We start from the raw sequence: 13108 nt of genomic DNA, 5'->3' as shown, positions 1-13108 counted from the left end.
TTTGAAAAAAAAAAAAAAAAAAAAAGGAAAAGGAAAACAAAAGAACAGAAATGAGATGTTACATCATGACACAGAAGCCAAGCTGCTTTAAATAACACTAAGGAGAAAGAAGAAGTTTACTTGTTCAAACTGAAACATGCAGGTGGCTGATCACTCACGTTAACTGCATGGAATATTACTCAAGTAACATATACAAAATGGTCCAGAGGAACACTTTCACAGCATTTCTTAAACAGACCCTTCCCCAGCCTCTCCCTTAGTTGTTGTAATAGACTGTTTCTGTAGTTGTACAGGGAAACAGGACTGAAAACCGATTGAGACTGAAAAATTAAATTAAAAAACAACTTTTTTTTTCCTCCAACTGGATCTGTTCAACAGACCCGTTCTTTAGTTTAGTCCCATTCACCCACCACCTCAATCTCCCCCCCAGCTCCCAACAGGCATGGTGGAACTCAAAAAGTGGCAAACTAGGGGACAGCAAGGCTGTTTAAACTTCAATACTTAAATAAGGGCTTTTAAAATTACAGCCTTTGCCCCATTATCAGAATAAAGGTATAGAAAAAGGAAAGTAATTCTACTGTAAGTATACTGACTGGTCACCTCTGAATTAGCTATCTGGACTCTTCACAGACACGGTGCCTATTTCAAAACATTTCAGTGGGCTACCTCTCTGGGAGAATTTCTATATTGGTTCACAGAACTTGTAATATGCTCCTAAAATCTCTGAAAGGACTTTGTCCATTTGATTCTAATGCTGACATAGCATTTGACATCTGAAGAACATACAGGGTGAAACGGGATATAGCAGTTGAAGACAATGTGTGGAGTATTAAACTGTTCTACTGCAAAATTACTGGTGTTGGCCTTTTTTTCTGCAGGTACACAATCTTTTAAAAAAGAAAGAATTGAGAAGATTGAAGGATGTAAACCCTGGCTGCCTATGGTGTTTGGAACACTCACCAGAGTGTTCCAAACCTTGGAACTTGGACATCTTGGACTGCAAATGACCTCACAAATAAAGAAATGCTAATAGAAGATAACAAATCTGGCTAACAGCTAAATTATGCACTTCAAGATTCACATGCAAAACTTTTAGTTACTGAAGGTATTGAACTCAGAGCTTACAATTTCAATACTTCAGTACAAATGGTCAGTTGGATTGTGGCCTCCTTCACTTCATCTGTCTTTGTGCTATTAGAAATTTTAACAATATAGTTCTTCATGCAAAGCCAGTAGTGCCATGTCCCTGCTGTCTGGACAGTATTCTAATGACTGAAACTGATCCATATGTGAAAATGACAACAAGAAGCTGACAATTCATGAGGAAAGTTAAAATATGTTTATGATAAACATTTTTTAGTTTTTATTTGAATTTCTTCATGTGCTTATACATTGGGTTTACACAGCAAGGTTTTTGGCAGCAGGGGGACTGCAGTGGTGGCCTCTGTGAGCAGAGCCCAGCAGCTGCCCCATGTCAGATCAGAGCCAAATCCAGCCGATTCCAAGAGGAACCCAGCCAGAGCTGAGCCACTGAGTGACATTCGTTGCATTTCTGTGATAAGATATTTGAGAAAGGCTCGCTGCAGAAAAGCAGTGAGAAAGAGAATTGAGAAAAAATAAGAGAACCAGCCCTGCAGCCCCCCAGGTGAGTGCAGCAGGAGGGCAGGAGGTGCTCCAGGCACACAGCAGCAGTTCCCCTGCGGCCTGTGCAGGGAGAGGCCCCTGGTGGAGCAGGCTGTCCCCCTGCAGCCCATGGGTCCCACACGGAGCAGATCTCCACGCTGCAGCCCCCCCATGGGTGGAGGAGCCCTCGGTGGAGCAGGTGGATGTGGCCTGGAGGAGGCTGCGGCCCATGGAGAGCCCCCGCAGGAGCAGGCCCCGGGCCGGAGCTGCAGCCCATGGAGAGGAGCCCACGCAGGAGCAGGGGATCTGGGGGGAGCTGCCGCCCACCCATGGGGGACCCGTGCTGGAGCAGTTTGCTCCTGGGGCATGGATGAACCCCGTGGGACAGAGCCATGTTGGAGCAGTTCCTGAAGAGCTGCAGCCTGTGGGAAGGACTGTATTCCTGTGGTAGGTGCCCCATGCTGGAGTAGGGGAAGAGAGTAAGGATTAAGGAGTGGCAGAGACAAAGCGGTATGGACCAACCTCAACCCCTGCCTCACTCATCAGGCCCATGCACTACTCACAGGGAGAGAAAGCAGAAGAACTGAGATTGAAGTTGAGCCCTGGATGAATGGAGGGGTGGAAGGAAGGTATTTTTTTTTTGTTTGTTTTTGTTTTTTTTTTTTTTAATTTTTTTCCCCAGTTTTCCCTGCTCTACTTTACTATCAATTGGCAATAACTTCCATTAATCTTGAGTTGCATCTGTTTTGCATGTGACAGTATTTGCTCATCAATCTCCCTGTCCTTTTCTCAATCCATGAGCTTTCTCATTGTGTCTTCTACCCCCTCCTGCCCTGTCTCACTGAGGAGGGGGAGTGATAGAGCAGCTTGGTGGGCACCTGGCAGCCAGCCAAGGTCAACCCACCACAACTTACAACAATGCTGTACAGCATCAACAATAGTTACCAAAATGCCTTTAGAACCTTGGCTCTTTAAGCTGTTACTTCATATTTCTGAGAGAACAACATAAGTGAAATTGAAATTATTGTTATTTCTTAAGCTTTGGTTCACAACCAAACAAAAATGGAAGTATGTAAGAGACTGGTCTCAAAAAGGAAATTACAGACAAGCAAATAATGTCCTCAAAGCAGAAGACATTAATGATAGCCTAAGCACACAAGTAACTCTAAGTGTATGACAACCACTTATATCCAACTATTCGTGTTGTTGTACGTTACACAATTTTAAATTCATTACTAAGGTGGATGTAACATAACGTAATATATATTGAAAACAGGTTTTCATAAACATAGAATACTAAACAAATTCCTAAGTACAAGCCCTTTGAGAGTTAAAAGTATTAAAACAAAAAAAAACAAGTTTAAAAATCTACTTTCATGGAAAACAAGAAAAATCCCAGAAAAACGTAACATAGCAGCAACATGCTTCAAAACATACAATAAAGAAAAATAAAAGTTGGTTAGACTGATCTACTATAAGGTTTAATAACTGTAATTCCATTTATTTTCCTCTAGCAAGGTCTAACCTAGTGAAAAGCACACAGTTTAAAAATGAAAGCTTGCAAACCACTCAGTCTGTAGTTCAAGGCAGTCTACTAAGAACAAACAAGTTGCATTTAATCTAGAATATGCATCACCTTTAGTGATGAAGACAGAATTAAGAGCGTAGCTGCAGTTTTGCAAGTGAAGTGTAATAGCAATTATGCAGGTCTAAATGTAGCAGAAGTAGTGTGTTTTTTTTTATTCAGTGGAGAAAGCTCTTAGGAAAAAAAGGTTCACTTGTAATGAACTATTACCTTATGCATTTGGTGCATGCCTTCCTGTGGATAATCGGTAGGTCCCATTGCTGGCATTGGATGCGAGACGCTTGGTGGACCAGGACTTGGCCCCATCATGCTGTGAACTGAGCCGGGAGATGGCCCTGGTCCTGGGCTAGGTCCTAGAATCGGTCCAGGTGAAGGTCCTGGTCCAGGGGAAGGACCAGGATGAGGCATGGCGCCAGGGTCTGTAGGCGTGGACATCTATTTTCTGTCTCCTTTTCAATTAGCAGAATAGCTCTAAGAACAAACAAAAAGAGAAATTCTATGTGACATTAGGTAGGTGCACTGGAGATGTAATAAACAGAATCTACGGGCAATCACCACACACATGCACACACACACGCTGTCATCTGAAGAAAATGCTTAAATCATCCTTAACATGGCACATTTGTCTGATCACCCTTCAAAAACCGCCCCAAAAGGAGAAAGATTCTGACAATTCACTCAATTTCTGCACATTTATATGTTACTCACAGAACAAAGAAGCTGGTAGGCTATCAGAAATATCTACCAGAGAAAACTGTAGTTCAATAGACTTGCTTTCATCAAATTATAAAACATGTGGTCAAGAACAGTACTGCTAAAGACAGAGGAAGACAGCTGTACATCTCTATTAACATGTGTGTTCAGAAATGTTTCCCTAAACTCAACATATATGACTGCAACAAAATTCTTATAAAATCCATGGGAACACAGCAAAACAAGTATTAAAAGTATTATTAACACTATCTTCTGACTTCTTTTATTTAGTTAGATATTATTTTAGGACCTCTCTTCTTATTTCTGTATGTAATCATAGTATCAAATGAAACAGACAACAGAAAAGACAATTATTTTGGCCTGAACACAGTTATAATTCACTTGAGGGGTTCTGCTGATGTCACAAGCCAAGAGAATGCAGCTCAAGTGGCTTATAAAACAGTAAGGGCTCAGAGAACAAATGGCAGGCTTTTACAGGCTGGAAAAGCAACCATTGCTATTTTCTATTTCTGTGTTCTTAACAGTACAAATTGATGCAGGCTAAATGCTTGAAATATCCTTCAGCTTTCTGAGAACTTCTACCAACGTCTAATATTGAGAACTTTTAGTCTACTAATGTCAGAATACTGTAACGCAGTGACACATCTGCGTGGTTTTTTTTTTTAAACAAAATTGGTAGTTGCTGCCAACAAGATTGGTTATGTTTCTTGGTATTCCCCACTCCCAACTGCCCCATTTTCATGTGTTTGATCAGAGTGACCTCATTACTTGAGCAGTTAAGTAACTCTATATAAAAAAATAAAAATAAAAAAATTAACAACTTAGGTTACCAAACCAACTTTCTGAAAGGACATATTAAATTCACTGCCAGCACTGAACAGCAGGTAGGATCACCACTTTCAGCAACAGCTAGCCATTATATGGGCCTAGCCTGCTTGCTTAATTAACTTTGGATACAGGTTTATAATAAGGTTACCTGTATCATAATAATAAATCCAATATAGTGAAAAAATGAATCTTTTTAAAATGCACTGTAATTTGCAATATTTTGACAGCACATTATGAGGCTCACTGACCCATATTCTCTCCTAACAGCATTTATCACAGAAGATTGTTCCACCTTCCACATCTGATTTTATCCGCTATCCATGGTTAGCAGTAATTACTTTCTAACAGGAGTAAATGGTGTAACCCTGTCATGACACTGCTCTTATAAACCCACACTGTAACACTACAAACACCCAAACTCAAGGAAGTCAAATTAAGAAACAGGCACTGGAGACAAGCAAAGTACCCTCCTAGATGTTCCCAGCAAAGCAAAAAGGAGGCCCATCTGCAAGACATGACAGAAAGAGGAAAGGAGAAGTGCAGAGGATTGGTGATTAATATTGGCAGGTAGGAAATTCAAAGTTTACAGAACTCATCTTTTCTTTTACAAGCAAGAACCTTTACTTTCCAGAAACAGCAGAGAAGATGAAATACTACTACATCAAGAGCATGTTTACTTATTTACCCCCAATTATCTACACATTCTTTCAGGATCGAAAATGGCTTAATAGCTTTTGCTTGTAAGTTCCCTTTTGCTATGTTTTATTAGCTACTACTCTGTCCTAATTCAAGGTAATTAGAACAATGGCTCTTAACTTATTTTAAATAAGTTATTCTCACATGAAATAAGCTACCTTGGGATCCTATTTACTTGCAAGGTAAAACAAGGTGATACATGTGAAGCTTCTCTGTTCAAAACAAATGATAACAACAAAACACCAGAGTCACTAATTAGTCTCTCACATTTCCACAATGTCGCCACAGAAGGAATTACATTATCAAATGTTCACAACTGCATACACCATGCCATGGTTTCTTCTAAGAGGCCTACAGTTTAGCCTTACGGAGGAAAACAGACATTTCCACAAAACAACAAGCCTGTTGTTACGCTGCAAAACCTAACACTGACACTGTCATGGCTGAGTCCCTCTGTATGTTATAAACAAAATTCAGCCTATTCAACAAGGTAGAAACTAGCACCAACACCTTTATCTAGGAAACTGTATACAGAACAACTACTTAATCGACTACAAAACTACTATCCAAAAATGTTAGATTTCACAAAACTCTTCACTGACACCTCTACATTAAGATGAGGTATCAAAATTTCCACTTCTGTTTACCTTCATTTTAAACTTAATTTGTCATTCTCATAAAAAAAAAAAAACTGGCCCCAATCTTAGCCCTACTAGTTACAATGTAATTTACATACACATTAAACATTTCCAGCAAGCAAATTTGGAGTTCTTAGAATTATTTTTAATGGACCAGCAAGTGTCCAACCTATGAAAAACAGTGATTACCAGAGAGTAACCCTGCACTCCTCACTCCAGAAGTTCCTATCAAGTTTCTTTTTTTTTTTTTTTTTTTCTCTCCCCCAAATCTTTAAGAGCACATAAACTCATTGTGAATATTCCCAGGATTTGCATTCAAATATTTTTGTATGTCAAAGAACAATTCTATGGACAAAAAAAAAGTAATTTATAAGATCTATATAGTAAGAACATAAGGTATTGCAAACTGTCGCCTGAATGCAAGTAATAAATCCTGTCAAAGGACACCCATGGTTATAAAGAGACAAAGTGGTTTTCTCTGGCAAGAGTAGTCCACAAAATTAAAAACAAACAAACAAAAAAAACAGCCACTAATATAAACAAGAATACACTATATGTAGCCTTCCCAACTAAAGATCCATTCAAAGCATAACTGGCAAAAACTCTTATGATTTATCATATTTCAAAAATAGTTTAGTTTATATTTACTAAGATTGAGATTGTATTTTAAAAAAATGCACCCCATTCTCATTAAAACTCAAAAATGAGATACCTCATTCTTATAGGCCTTTATAAAAGTCTCATTAAAATAATAGCTAAAAACTAGACAGAGACAACAAATGCAACAGTGGACAGGCTCTATCCAGATAACATAAGTATTATTTTGTGTAAATTCTGGGGCCTTTATTGTAATAAGCAAGATGAAACCAACACTCTGGCAAAGCCAGAGTTATCCCATTTGTATTGAACTGTTTTTTTGTTTGTTTGTTTGTTTTTTAATGAGTAGCTCCTGTGAAAGTTACAAAGAAAAAAATGGAAAAATAAAAAGCAAATGCTTCTAATAGATTGTGAGAATTTTAATAAAATGAATGAAAAAGGAAAAAAAAAAAAAAGAACACCAAGACCACAAATTTTCCCTCTCCTTGTCCTAAAGGATGTGGCTGTTGGTCCAGATTTTCATATGCATTACATACTAATTGTTTATTGTTTCTCAAGCATCCAATCTGGTCGAGTTGAGACAGAAAAGCAAAAACGTATTGTCAACTTCAGCCAAATGCTATGTTCAGGAGCCACTGTACTGAGAACTTAACAGGGAGACCTGGGAGGTCTGCTCAACTATTTCTACATCAAATGGTTCAGCACAGAAAGAATCTGTATTACAAAAAGAATCTGAGAATGCTATGAGGAAATGTTAGCTAATCACGTACGTTTCTGCACTGTGACTTTAGGTATACCTAGAAGGTTTTGTAAATACAGCTATGCGGTACGTCAGCTCAGAGTTTCAGAACGCAGCATCCAGGCACATTATAAGCACTTTGACATAAACCTAATACAAACCCAAAGGTAACAAAGGCATGGATTTCCAGCACATGAGGACAGGTACACAATGTTGGTAGATACAAAAGAAAACCACACTGGGCAACTAACCACCAGCACTACTTAGGAATTCAAGACCAGCTGGACACCCAAAGAGATCCAGAGATTATAGACTGCTTTGGCACAGAGCAGTCACACTGAGTCTAGGAACAGATGGAGCAGCAAGTATTTATAATTCTTCTAGTTGTTTCTCCTCACCATTCAGTATGACTTCTGCCTTCCATGACTAAGTCAATCTAAACTGAATTTCAGTCAGGGTGTTTTCTACCAGGTCCCCTGCCTTGGATTGGTAGTTGGAAGCAAGGAAACTGCACCGCTTATATCTGATGAAAAGGCAACGTGGACCCAAGCAACAGCCACATGCACACTGCAAAGCACTCCCCAGAACTCCACAGAAAAATAATTAAAGTCCTCTTCTCCCCTGACATCTCCAACAGAAGTCACGATTTAAAAGTGGCTTAGAAAACATTCACTGTGAAATTGAGATACACTACAGAATAACTTGGAGTTATCTGCATTATAATACTGTACAAAACACGAAATGATACTGCTAATGGTTCAGTGTTTGCCTGCTCTGCTAACCATAATCTAATGAAGATGCTCAAAGTTTAAGAACAGATAAATAATGACAGTAATCCATTATAATTAAAACAAACGACTTAAAATCTTTAGAAGCAACTCAGTGTTTTACAACCTCACAGGACACTGGAGTAGCATTTATCAGGATTTAACCACTGTCATTTCATCAATGTTCAATCAGTGAACTGTAGGTGTACATGTAACAATGTAAAATCAGTAACAGGGAAGAGTTGAGTCTCCTACTAACATAGTTACTCAGCTCACATAAGAGAAGTAAAACACACTCACTGCTGAAAGATCCTGCCTTTGCATACTCAGGTGCATTAACTTCACTGTAACTTCAAAATCTTCTGGAAGGGAACTCACAGTCTGAACAACAAACCACAGAATCAGAAATACTGCAATTTAATTGCTTATCCAGATACTTAAGTTAGAGATAAAAACCTCTGGATGCTGCCTGATCTTCATGGTTAGCTGTCTACCGAAGACTGTCTGCATCCTCTTGCAGAAATTCCTATTTCTATTGTGTAGTTGTTTAAGTTTCCCATAAAGCAACTTCTGAATTATTTGAACTCATAGCCTATCCTCTTCCAAAAAACTAAAATCAGCACCAGGAAATGACTGGCTAACAGCTGGGGGTTGAACATATACTACAGCCAGTCACAAAGAAGTCATCCTAAACCAAGAGCTCACAGAAGTTGGTTTAAGCTACGACACCAGACTTCAATGAAGGTGCAAAGGAATATACACATGACCCCTTCTGTTGCTCCTGCTGCAGAAGGCAATAGCTTTCAGGAAATCTGGAGGGCAGACAGAGTTGGAAGTTTAAGGAATTGCCTTTTAACCCTGGAGCTATATTCACCACTGACAGTCTGTCAGTGCCCAAGATCAAACACATGTTTGCTGTGTATGTAGATTCTATTGTGTACTTAGGGCACAGAAAACTGACTCACGACAGCTCTGACTGATTACAGATTAAGATTCCATACAGTGGCCTTTTCTACAAGTATTAATCACAGTAATTCAACATCATCTTCACATTAGATTCTGAAAAACAAAAGCCACGATTAGAGGTAGGCAGAGGCAAAGGAATTCATTACTGACAGGCCTTGTCTTTAATTAGAGGGGGGGAAAAAAAAAGGAATAAGGAAGAAGATAGTTCTTAATACAAGTTACTTTAGGTAAAATGTCAGTGAAAATGAGGCAAAAGGTATCATTTTCGTAACAACAAACATTCTTAACATATTTGTTAAAGGTCCCAAATGATTCACCTGGGTACTCAAACCCTACAGTAGTTCAAGAGAAATGTTCTCTATGAAGTGGAGGCAAAGAACAAAACATTTAACCACAAGAATTGACTTAAAATGCGCTAGGAAAAAAAAAAAATAATAATTTTCAGTCTTAATCTTTTTACCCTGCTGTACTTGTAAACTACTGAAGCAATGTTTAAAGGACTTCCTTCTTCCCCTGAATCATCCTTCCTTACTTTCTTGCAAATAAGACAAAAGCTTTTCTCTGCTGTCATTTGCATTACAAGTGATCTTTATGTCATAATGTTGTATTTACTACTCCACTAGAAGATAAAACAAAAAAACAAAAAACAAAAATTGATATAGTGCAAAAGACAAGAATGTCCAGGAAACACTTTATAGAAAGAGAACTTCAACTGCAGCAGAAACATGTGCACACAGAAAATAAGTATTTTAATGAATGATTTGCAAAAAATGTTTTCATTCACATGTAGAACAAAAAGGCTCCTTCTGAAAAGGATCACTAGTTCACACCAATATTACTAATCAGGACCATGACAATTGGTGGAAGAAGTGCAGATATTTTTTAAAGTTGCTACTGTGCACATTGTAACCCTAACTTCAAAGTCTGACAAAAACTGAGAAAATACATCTGTAGATATTAATTTCATATACACCTTTGTCAAAAATGTATTTAATATAAGAATGCTACCTGGAGCACTTTTTCGTCTTGTCAACTTCAAGCCTTAGGTGTTGGTCAAAGCGTTTTTCAAACTTCACAAGAAATGCTCACAGACCACTTCAGAAATGAACAAAAGAAAAGATCTAAGACTGCTTTGAACACGCTCTTCTGGCGCATATGTTCTGTGAAACACCACAGAAATACCAGTCCTAAAGCTGAGACATAACTCATGAGAGAAATACTGTATTTAATGAAGCTTTACCTTCACCTCTGTCAAGTCCACATGTGCCGTATGACACGCTAACTTGGGATTTATTTTAAAATGCTCATTACTCGATCTTTTTGCTTTCTACTGCTGACACATGCGCATGAAAAACTACCTTCACTCCTATCGTTCTGCTACATCATTTTTTCCTTAGAATAACAAAGGGACAAAAGAAACAAAGTCAAAGACAGTAAGTAATAGGGCAATTAGGCTCCCAAAGAGAAAGTGTGCCTTCATTTGCATAACAATACCCTAGCTTACACAGAAGAGACCTCGAACATGTAACTGGTACACTACTAAAGGAATTTAATTCCGATACAACGTTTATTTGTACGTGTCACAGGAGCCGTGGGTAAAATTAAGTAACGCTGAAGAAATGGAAAACGAAACAAAAGAGAACACCAATGAAACAATGCAGTGTCGTAGATACTACATTTCACAGAAAGCATGCACAGCGCTGGAAATGCTGGAAGAACTAAATGCGCTATAGTTTTGTTGCTTCAGTCGGCTACTTACTCACCTGCGTAAGATACTCATTAAAAAGGCACCTTAGAAAAGAGCGGGGCTCGCCGGAGCGCCGAGTGCCAGCAACAAACAACAGCCGCGGAGCGGAATGAACTTCGGCGCGCCCCGTGCCGCCACACCGATGCTCGGCCGCGCCGCCCGCCCCACGCGAGGCGCTCCAGCAGCGAGGGCGAACAAAAAAAAAAAAAAAAACAACACCAAAAACCACCCCACGGCTCCTTCAACAACCGCGGCACAACTTGGAGGGGGGGGGGGGAAGAGGCAGCGCCACAACTTTCCCCGCGGGGGGACGCAGGCAGGAGGGCAGGGCTGGGGGCCCCGAAACGGGCCCGGCCGCCCGCCCGCGGGGCCCGTCACGGAGGGGCCGCTGCGGCCGTTACGGGCGGGCCCGTCACGGGCGGCCTCGGCAGCGCCGCGCGGGTCTTCCGGCCCCGCCGGGCGCCGCGTTAGGCCTCGGGCGGGCGCCTCTCGCCGCCCCCGCTCGCCCCCTCCGGCCTCGCCGCAAAGTTTTCTCCCCGGCCGGCGGGGCCGGACCTCGGGGACGCGGCGGGCGAGCAGCCGCCGCCGGGGAGCGCCTCAGGGCCGGGCCGGGCCCGCCACCATGTCACGGCGGCCCGGCGCTGCCGCCTGCCTGCCCGCCCGCCCGCCTGCCTGAGGCGGCCTCGCCACCCTCCGCCGCCGCCTCCCTCTCCCCCCGCGGAGGCCCGGGGACGGGCTCTCCCCGCCGCCCTCCTTCCTCACCACCCCCCCCCGGCCGGCCCCCGCCGCCGCCGGCCGGGCAGAGAACTTTTCACGGCCCCCCCCCCTTCCCCCCCCAAACGCACACACACACCGCAGAGCAGCCGCCGCTACCTGGGGATCCGAGCGCCTTAACACGCATCCTCCTCGCTCCCGCCCCGGCCTGATCGTTAAATAAAAAAATAAAAAAAATAAATAAATAAATTTCCGCGCACACCGGAAATAAAACGCTTTTCGCTTGGAAGGCGATTACAAAATTGCAAGCGCATGTTTTGTGCTACTCCGCTTCGCCGCCTGCTGCAGGGCGGGGGGGGGGGGGGGGGGAAAGGGAGGGGGGGCCAGGCACGGTTTCTGCAGGGAGAACGGGGCTGGGAGGGGAGGGGAGCGGGGGGGAGACGGGCTATTTCGGGAAGTGAATCGCGACACCTCCACAGCGGGCGCGACTGCACGGCTACAGGCAGCGGCTGGAGGCAACAGGAGGCGCAGCCTCCCCCTGCTCCCCCCCCCCCCCCCCCCCCGCTGCGCTGCCGCTGACAGGCAGCCGGGCAGATGATCCGGATCACGGCCTCCCGAGCCGGCTCCGTCGGGTAGCGCCGCCGCTACCCCCGCCGGCCTTACCCCACCTCCCCGCTTCCCCTTCCCCGTGCCGTGCCCTGCCAGGAGCTGCCCCGGCGGAGCACAGCCCCGGCCGCCCCCAGCAGGACAGCCCCAACTTCACGGCCGCCACAACAACAGCCGCGGCGGGGCAGGGGCGGGGACAAGCGGGCGAGGCCGCCCCCGGCTCCCCCGGCCCCTTGCTGCCGTCCCGGCGCCCCGAGCCGGCTGCTGCCTTGGCGGCGGCGGCGGCAGCGGCCTCCCCCCCCCACCCCCCCTCCCCATCCTCACCCCTCCCCGGCGCCCCGCCGCTGCGGCTGACTCACAAGCCGGCCGCCTCCTGCCTCCCCCTCCGCCGGCGCCGGGCGCGATGATGATTCCAGAAACGCCGGATCAAAACTTTCTTCTCCCCACCCACAACGCGGGGGCGCAGACAGCGGGGCGGAGGGCGGGCGGGCGGGCTGGCCGCCGGGGGAAGGCGGAGGAGAAGGGAGGGGAAAGGAGGGAGGTGGGGGGGGGGGGGGGAAGGCTGGCAGCGGGGCCGCGCTGCCGGGACGTGCGCCTCACCCTCAGCCTCCGGGCCGCCTTCACGAGAGGGAGCAGCGCCGCGCCGGGAGCCGCCCGCTGCCTGCCGCCGCCGCCGTGCCGTGCCGGGGGAGCGGGCGAGGGGCTATGCGGCCAGCATGACTGCACGGTGACAGCCGGGCCCTCCTCTTCCTCGCCGCCGCCCCGCCCACACACTCACGGCCGCCCCCCCCCCCCCCCATCTCCGCCGCTCGGGAAGCGCCGCGCCCATTGGCCCGCCTGCAGCGGGACGCCCGCCCCCCCGCCGAAAGGAGCGCGCCTATTGGCTGC

The 13108-nt window shown here is 44.5% G+C and overlaps 1 protein-coding gene across 7 annotated transcripts in view; it reads right to left on the bottom strand.

Annotated features, from left to right (window-relative positions):
• Positions 1-12961, bottom strand: part of SMARCA2 (SWI/SNF related BAF chromatin remodeling complex subunit ATPase 2) — a 120378-nt gene extending 107417 nt beyond the window's left edge. Inside the window, exons 1-3 of one of the 7 annotated variants that reach the window (XM_068667787.1) lie at positions 12821-12961; positions 11774-11822; positions 3419-3679 (exon numbers count right to left, since the gene is read on the bottom strand). In XM_068667787.1, coding sequence (XP_068523888.1) covers positions 3419-3643 — 225 coding nt within the window. In that variant the 5' untranslated portion in view covers positions 3644-3679; positions 11774-11822; positions 12821-12961. Of the gene's footprint in view, positions 1-3418; positions 3680-10916; positions 11132-11773; positions 11823-12544; positions 12729-12820 lie in introns of those variants that run through there. The other 6 variants (XM_068667786.1, XM_068667788.1, XM_068667789.1 and 3 more) reach the window with 6 other exon arrangements.
• Between the last annotated feature and the right edge of the window lie 147 nt (positions 12962-13108).

The sequence above is a fragment of the Anas acuta genome, chromosome Z (genome assembly GCF_963932015.1).
Source record: "Anas acuta chromosome Z, bAnaAcu1.1, whole genome shotgun sequence".
NCBI classification, from domain to species: Eukaryota; Metazoa; Chordata; class Aves; order Anseriformes; family Anatidae; genus Anas; species Anas acuta.
The sequence above is the reverse complement of the archived record's forward strand: the minus strand, read 5'-3'. Positions and strand labels throughout refer to the sequence as shown.